Genomic DNA, 8,243 nt, shown 5'->3' with positions numbered 1-8,243 from the left:
AGATTCAATAAATAAGAAGATTTAAAAAAAAACTAGACAAAGAAGCTCTAGAATCTTTTAAGAAGCTTAAAAGTAACTTAGTGTCAAAAGAAATAATTCTCCACCCTATATCATTTCTTTCTAGAACACTTTTCAAAGCCGAAGAGAACTACGCGGCGAACGAAAAAGAAATGTTAGCCATAATTTGGGCACTCAAGGCCCGCAAAAATTACCTATACGGTAAAGCAAAGGTTAAGATCTTTACAGATCATCAACCTTTAACACATTCTCTGAGTAGCTGGAATGGAAATGCCAGAATCAAGAGATGGAATTATTATTTGGAGGAATATGATTATGAAATATTTTATAAACCAGGAAATGAAAATGTTGTTGCAGACGCGCTCTCAAGAATACCTATAAAGCAGATTAGCTCTGTTGCCTCTACACAACATAGCGCTGAAAGTTCTAGCCATGACCTAATCCCTAGCGTCGAAGCCCCAATTTTTTCAAAAATCAAAGATTCTTTTATAAATCAGATAAATACGACTACAAGTTTACCATCCCATTTCCTACCTTCCATAGACATGAAATATACCGACTCGATTCCATTCAACACTCTCAGAGATAATGAGATGCCTCAAGAAAGAGGGCACTGAGAGAAATTTCAAAGAACTTTTAGAAAGGGCAGTTTACGAGTATAATTACAGTTTTCATTCGGTTACAAAGAAACGACCACTAGAAGTATTCTTCGGCAGGAGAGAAATAACAGACCCGGACCAATACGAGACAACCATACAAGACAATATTGAAAGACTTAAAAATAAACAGGAAATGGACCGAACAAAGCACAATAAGAAAAAAAAGGACATACTAAACTATCAGCCAGGAGAAAAAATATTCGTAAAAATAAATACTAGATTAGGTTCAAAGCTTTCCCAAAGATATAGGAAAGAAGTTGTTACGGAAAACAAGCACACTACAATAACAACAGAATCGGGAAAAACGGTACATAAAAGCCATATCAAAATCTAACATTTTTCAGGATATTACTATGGATTACGAACGATGTCAGTGGAACGATGAACCTTACAAACTATACGAACGCACAGATACTGACAATGAACAAGGGGATCGGAAAGCTACAAACCTCAACAACTAAACTAATACACCTTATTAACCTCGACCAAATCCAAACCGCTTTAGATATTTTACATGAACATACGGAAAATAGCCTTAAACGCAGTCCATTATACGCTACCCTTCACCATGAGATAAACACAACTATTCACACATTCCGAACAATCACAGACTTTTCCAAGACTCGAAAAACTAGGTCCTTAAATTGGCTAGGGTCAGGATGGAAGTACATAGCGGGTAGTCCAGATCATGATGACCTGGTTATGATAGAGCAGAACTTAGATAAACTTATTGACAATAATAACCAACAGGTCATTATTAACAAACAGTTAGAAGGAAGAATAAATAAACTAACTTCAGTATCTAATGCTCTCAGCAATTCTATTCAAAAAAGCAGTTCAGTAAGTATCGAGACGGCCATTCAATGGGCACGATTAAACGTAGTTAACACACTTGTATTAAATGAAGATGAGCTAATTGAAATCGAGAAAATTTTTAAAAGAAATAATATGCCAACCCTATCAATGGAAGAAATAATGGAGTTTTCCGATGTGTCAATTCTACATAATAAAACAACACTTCTGTATATTGTAAAAGTTCCAAACTTAGAAGAAATACAATACCAAGACCTTATCATAAAACCCATAGTAAAAAACAATTCAATCATACACTTAAACTTTCAAGAAATCTTTGTTTACAAAAACATTACCTATGGCATTCCCCAAACTTGTAAAACCGTAGAATATATAAAAATATGCGATAAGAAAAAAATTTTTAATATAAGTAATTCAAAATGTATACCAAAGCTAGTTCAGGGACAGAAAGCGCTGTGTAGTTTTAGCAATGCCGACCATGTACCCAAAATAGAAGAAGTCGACGATGGAATCATCCTACTAAACGACTACGATGGAAACGCAACATGGAACAACACAGAACTTCACCTAGAGGGCACCTATCTGGTTCAACTATCAAATGACTCGATAATTATCGACAACCAGCAGTTCAGCAACTTGGAACCTACAGTCTCGACCCCCGGAGCACCTCTTGTGCAGTTTACGGCCGAAGAAAAAGAAAGACTTAAGGTTCTATCTCTTGAAGCATTGGAAGCATTGCACATAAACAACACTGAACAATCTTCGACTGAGGCACAGTACCAGCTACCTCAGTTCAACGACATTCCATACTTTTAGAGACAGCTTGAGGACAAGCATAAATTGGAGGGGGAAGAGTTAACAACAAAAATGTTTAAATCCAGAACAATGAACCCCAATAAGCAAGCTTCAATCTGCAAGCTCAGCGTCTGCATAATTTCCTGCACACGCCGAGCTGCCAAGTAGAGTTCGAAGAATCTGATTGGTAACAACTTCCGCTCCCACCAATGCAAGTGATTCCAAGAAGACTGCACTGATTTGACCAGCAAAACATCAGCCGATGTCGTGGCCTATTGGAAAGCTACGGAGCCGACGCCGAAGGCAACTTCATAATACCTTCCTCGTACAAACTCATACTGTCCTTCTGTTGTGGCGAAGACTTTGCATTCTATCGATTCTGGCTTTATTGGTATCTGGTAGAAACCGCTCGCCATATCGAGGCTTGTAAAATACTTGGAGTGCAAAGGATACTTGTCGGAGATCGTCAATCAGACGGATCTCTAATTCACCTGTGGTAAAACGGCTACTTGGTATACCACTTATAAATTTTAAAGCATAGGGTTTCAATATTTTAGCAAGTTCAGCTTTGTCGGTCTGACTTAGTTTATCATTTCCATTTATGGAATCCATATAATTCATATTGGCAATGCTAGTCAGTGTATTACCGGTATTAATTTTATATAAAACAAACTCGCTGGCACTTATTGTCACACCAAAACCTTGACCTAGAATTACACGGCCAATCAACATATCGTACTTGAAATATTTGTCCATAACTACATGGAAAAGGATTTCTAAGGAAAAGTTACTAATATTTACGGTAGCTAGAATTTGCATTGTACTTGTCACGGAGCCTTCACCTATACCACTTATAAGTACAGTATTATCAATTCTCTTTCCCATGAACTCTTCTGCTAATTTTTCTTTTAATAGGGAAACCTCAGCCCCCGAGTCAAAAAAGTAAGGAACGGGCTCACCCAATTGATACAAATTCCCCCTTGGATTGACAACGGCGCAAATGACGATGTTGTTCATCTTGTTGCAATATGGCCCAGCTGTCCACACTTGTAGCACTTTATGAGTAAAGTTGCTGTGTGCAGAGTTGCTGTGTGTAGAGTTGCTTTTCACCATCTCCGCCTCTTCAGCCATTCTGATTTGGCACTCTGCGATCTTGTGGCCAGGTTTGCCACAATGGTGACATTTCATGCACGATGATTATTTCTGCCTCATCATCATTATCTGGCGACTTTTGGTCATTACGCTTACCAAAAGCAAAGGCACGCAGTTATTGTTCCAATTCGCTTCGTGTCTGGATGTTTGTTGTGAATATCATACGCTGCAATCGGTGGTCTATTTCAGCAACATATGCCAGCACGACCGATACCGCAATTTCTTCATTGTTCATTTCTTTCCACCTCAATAGTAATGCCGTTACTTGTCTGCTGGCATACACAGACAAACACTTATTCGCTCTAAGGCCACTGTGAAAAATGTTTAACAAGATGTCTGCCGGCGTCTATGCACTATCATATCTTTGAGTAAATAATTCTCTGAATTCTGGCCACTTAATTCCACCGTAGCAAATCTGGGATAACCATCCTCCTTCTAACGAACTGCTTAGTGCCATAACCAAAGCGCTTCCTTCCAACATATTTTCTGCCATAATTATGTCAACAGTTATGCGCCATGCAGCTGCGTCTGCATTTCCCGTGTCTGGGTTAAACTTCGGAAGCGTCACTTTGTTGGGTTGCGCCTTCATTTTGGAGGCCAGCATGGAGTTGCATAACTTCATGAAAGTTTTGTTTTGAGATTCAAGTAATGCACGCCACTGTTTGTTCGAGAGATCTTGGGAGTAGGCCGATCCCACTTCTGATGACGGACCTTGGGTACGGTTTTCTTCCACTTCTTCTGCGTCCATCTTGTCTAGCACAGTAAGTCGCCGCGTGTTCTCCTTTCAAGCGTTCTCACCAGACTATCCGTGAGCGTCGCTCTCTCTCAAAGCTTTTCTTCGATTTCGCCACTTCTCAAGTATTTCATCATCCTTTTTACGTAACCACAACTCTACAAAGCTACAACCACAGGCGCCATGCTCATTTGAGTATACCTTCAAATGATGCTCTCTCAATAACGGAACGCTCTCTTTGATAGATGTACCCAGTTCTTTATTCTTAACATGTCCTAATAATAACAATTTCGGTTATTTTCAAGTAATAATACTTCAGAAAACTTAATGTCCGAAATATATATATAATTGATAAAAGATTGATAAATTGACAAAAGCAATTTATGTATATTTATTGTTATATGTAGATGATTAAGTGATTGCCACTGAGAGCTTTGAAACATCGCGAGTGACAAGAACGCGCAACTCACGAAAAATTAACATCTTTCGTTCGTTCAAATTCACTCTGGCATATCGAACTTAACTTGTTTATTTGCCCATCGGTGGACTCCAAGGACTGAAGGCAGGGCCACAGACCACCCCTCAACCCTGTACGCATCGCTGGATCCCAAGTAGTCTTCGTTAGATAAAAAGGATGAAATCCGGATCGTCGGAGGGAGGAGCCACATCAATAAGAATACCCATAGTACTGTAAGCTTAACCAACCAAATTTAAAAAAAAACTCAAACAAACAAATTGTACAAAGAAAAATATAAATTTAAGTGATCAATGAAAAACCGTAAAACGATAAAACAAACAAAAAGATCACAAAAGTGATATAACTAATTCCAACTTTACGATTCCCAAGGGACCCTCTAAAGTACAAGGAAAAACCAGCCACTGGTTATAAAATTTAAAAAAAAAATACAAAAACATATTATTTTCAAGACACGAAAACATATTATTTTCAAGTAAAAACACAAGGTCTTACTAACCCAATTCAAACATAATTAGAGATAAGCTCCATCATTTGCTCCCTTGATCTTTTTTAAAACTCGACCCATTCTTAGTTCGTTTTACTTATTGTTTTATGGCTAACGCGAACAACCTGATAAGACCCTCAATACTTAGTGCCGAAGGGACTAGACAATTAGAACACAATAGAATCATGGTTGAAAATGTAGACAGAGCTGCATTAGCAGCCACAATTAGCGAAATCTTAGCACAACAATTACCAAGTTTCTTGAGACGCCTCAATTCTTCGGAAGAATACGCAAACGTAACAGACCAGGTAATTGCCCCAGAGCATGCAGGGAACTTAGGCGATTTAGACCGAGTACCGGATATAGTTAAATCTATCCGGGACTTTTCAGGTGATCCGTCCGAATTTAGTTCTTGGAAGAAAGGAGTAGACCGTATCTTAGAAGCATACAGTGCTTAGGACCCGCCGATATGGCATTAGAATCTTACAATACTCCTCTGAACTGGTTAGCGATTTCGAAATGTCTAACTCTGCATTATGCTGACAAGCGCGACATTAACACATTAGAATACCAAATGACGATGCTTATACAGGGTGCCAACCAATCTGTGGAAGAGTTCCATCAAATGGTTTATAAACACCTATCCCTAATCCTAAACAAGATCGGTTGTATGGGATTAGGGAGAAAAGCAGAAATGTTAATGACGAAAATGTACAGAGATAAGGCTCTAGACACCTTCGTACGAGGATTACAAGGCGATTTGCCTCGTCTATTGGGAATTAAAGAACCAGTAGACTTACCCCCGGCATTACACCTTTGCCTCAAGTTAGAAAATCAGAACTTCAAAGCAAAACATGCAGCAAACATAGGACAGACAAGACAGTTTAGGAATCAGTCTTCAAAGCCTTCACCTGCTCCTCGCAGTAATTTATTTATCAATAGACAACCACCAATTCCACCCCCCCGAACTCGATATTATCAATTCGTACAGCAACTACCGACCGCTTTACCACGACAAAACTTCGCTTACCAGCTTGCACAGCCAGTAGCTGCACCTCGACCTTTTCAGAACAGGCAATTCCCGCCACAGCAGTCAGCGCGACCTAGGCCACAGGCCCCAAAACCACTGCCTCGTCCAGAACCTATGGATGTGGATCCCAGTGTACAGACAAGAATGGTGAACTACATGAACAGACCTCGCTTTGAACTAGGTAAAAGACCACCTGGCCCAATTCCAGATGGGATGAAGCGTCAAAGGAACTTTAACATACAGACTACAACAGAAGAAAACGAAACGCGTTCCACGGAGACTCTATTAACCACGACGGACTACGAACAAGCTATTGCAGTGTACGAGGACCACAGCTACCTTGACGACAACTTGGACGACTACATAGATCAGATAGATGAAGCGGATGCTGACAATAACACTTACGACTACTACGACAACGCTGGGTTAAATTCTTTAGAATAAAAAATTCCTCTCTTCCATACATTTTATGCAAGATGAGAAATGGCAAATTTATTAGAATACTTATAGACACCGGTTCAAACCGAAATTATATCCAACCTAAATTCGTCAATAACCCTATACAGAATAAATCACCTTTCAATGCTGTCTCAGTAGGCGGCAGCACAGTAATTACGCATCATAAGGTAGCAAACCTTTTTAATATTCAGGATGTTAAAGTAAAATTTTTTCTGATGCCACATTAAAATCTTTCGATGCCATTTTGGGCAATGATAGTTTAAAAGAATTAGGGGCAGTAATAAAAATCAGCAAAAATATTACGATATTAAAGAACGGTCTCCCGATCCCCATAAAAGAAAAAACATTCGAAGCAGTCAACACAATTATTCCGAGAACATCCCACTTGTCCGACAAACAAAAAACCAAGCTAAGCGAACTACTCAAGTCGTTTCCAGACTTGTTCGCAGACCCAAACCAAAAACTGACCTACACAACTCACGTAAAGGCAACGATCCGAACCTCGTCCGATAATCCTATTTACTCAAAATTCTATCAGTATCCAATGACACTGAAAGATGAAGTAAACAAACAGATAAAAGAACTTTTAGAAGATGGTATAATTCGACCTTCTAGGTCTCCGTACAATTCACCAGTGTGGATTGTACCCAAAAAGGCAGACGCTTCAGGCGAAAAAAAATATCGCATGGTTATTGATTATCGCAAACTCAATAAAATAACCATTGCAGATAAATACCCTATTCCTGGGATAAATGAGATACTTACCCAATTAGGGGACAATAAAGTATTCTCCGTTTTAGATCTGAAAAGTGGTTTCCATCAAATCTCGTTAAAAAATAGTGACATAGAAAAGACCGCCTTCTCCGTAAACAACGGAAAATATGAGTTTACACGACTCCCATTTGGTCTTAAGAATGCGCCCTCAATTTTCCAACGTGCATTAGATGACATACTTCGTGAACATATTGGAAAACAAGAGAGAACGCTATAGTCGAGTTCCCCGACTATCTGATACCCGTTACTCAGCTAGTGGAAGGGAAAAGGAGAGTCTTAAACACAGTTTTTGGCGGTTTGTAGGCGTAATAGTGGGCGTGGCAGAACGTTTCTTGGCAAATCGATAGAAATTCACAAGACCAATATAAAAATGAAAAAATATCAAAACATTTTTCAAAAGTGTGGGCGTAGCAGCTTTGGGCGGTTTGAGGACAAAAAGTTTTTTGGTAAATCGATAGAAAATTACAAGACTAATACAAAAGTGAAAAAATTTCAAAACATTTTTCAAAAGTGTGGGCGTGGCAGTTTTGGGCGGTTTGTGGGCGTCACAGTGGGCGTGGCAACATGAATCAACAAACTTGCGCTGCTTCTATGTCCCTGGAGTTTGTATGCTTAATCTCAACTTTCTAGCTGTAGTAGTTCCTGAGATCTCGACGTTCATACGGACGGACAGACGGACAAACGGACGGACAGACGAACGGACAGACGGACATGGCCAGATCGACTCGGCTATTGATCCTATAATTGAATATATTGAATATATTGAATATATATACTTTATATGGTCGGAAACGCTTCCTTCTGCCTGTTACATACTTTTCAACGAATCTAGTATACCCTTTTACTCT

The 8,243-nt window shown here is 39.2% G+C and overlaps 1 protein-coding gene across 1 annotated transcript; it reads left to right on the top strand.

Moving 5' to 3' along the window:
- Window positions 1–631: 631 nt before the first annotated feature.
- On the top strand, window positions 632–2,479 carry LOC120320821. The gene is made up of 2 exons (XM_039371598.2): window positions 632–1,584; window positions 1,923–2,479. Exons 1-2 carry the CDS (start codon window positions 1,579–1,581, stop codon window positions 2,304–2,306), a joined length of 390 nt encoding a protein of 129 aa, XP_039227532.1. The 5' UTR covers window positions 632–1,578; the 3' UTR covers window positions 2,307–2,479.
- The last annotated feature ends 5,764 nt before the right edge of the window (window positions 2,480–8,243 follow it).

The sequence above is a fragment of the Drosophila yakuba genome, chromosome 2L, assembly GCF_016746365.2.
Source record: "Drosophila yakuba strain Tai18E2 chromosome 2L, Prin_Dyak_Tai18E2_2.1, whole genome shotgun sequence".
NCBI classification, from domain to species: domain Eukaryota; kingdom Metazoa; phylum Arthropoda; class Insecta; order Diptera; family Drosophilidae; genus Drosophila; species Drosophila yakuba.
This window is presented reverse-complemented; position numbering and strand designations above follow the sequence as displayed.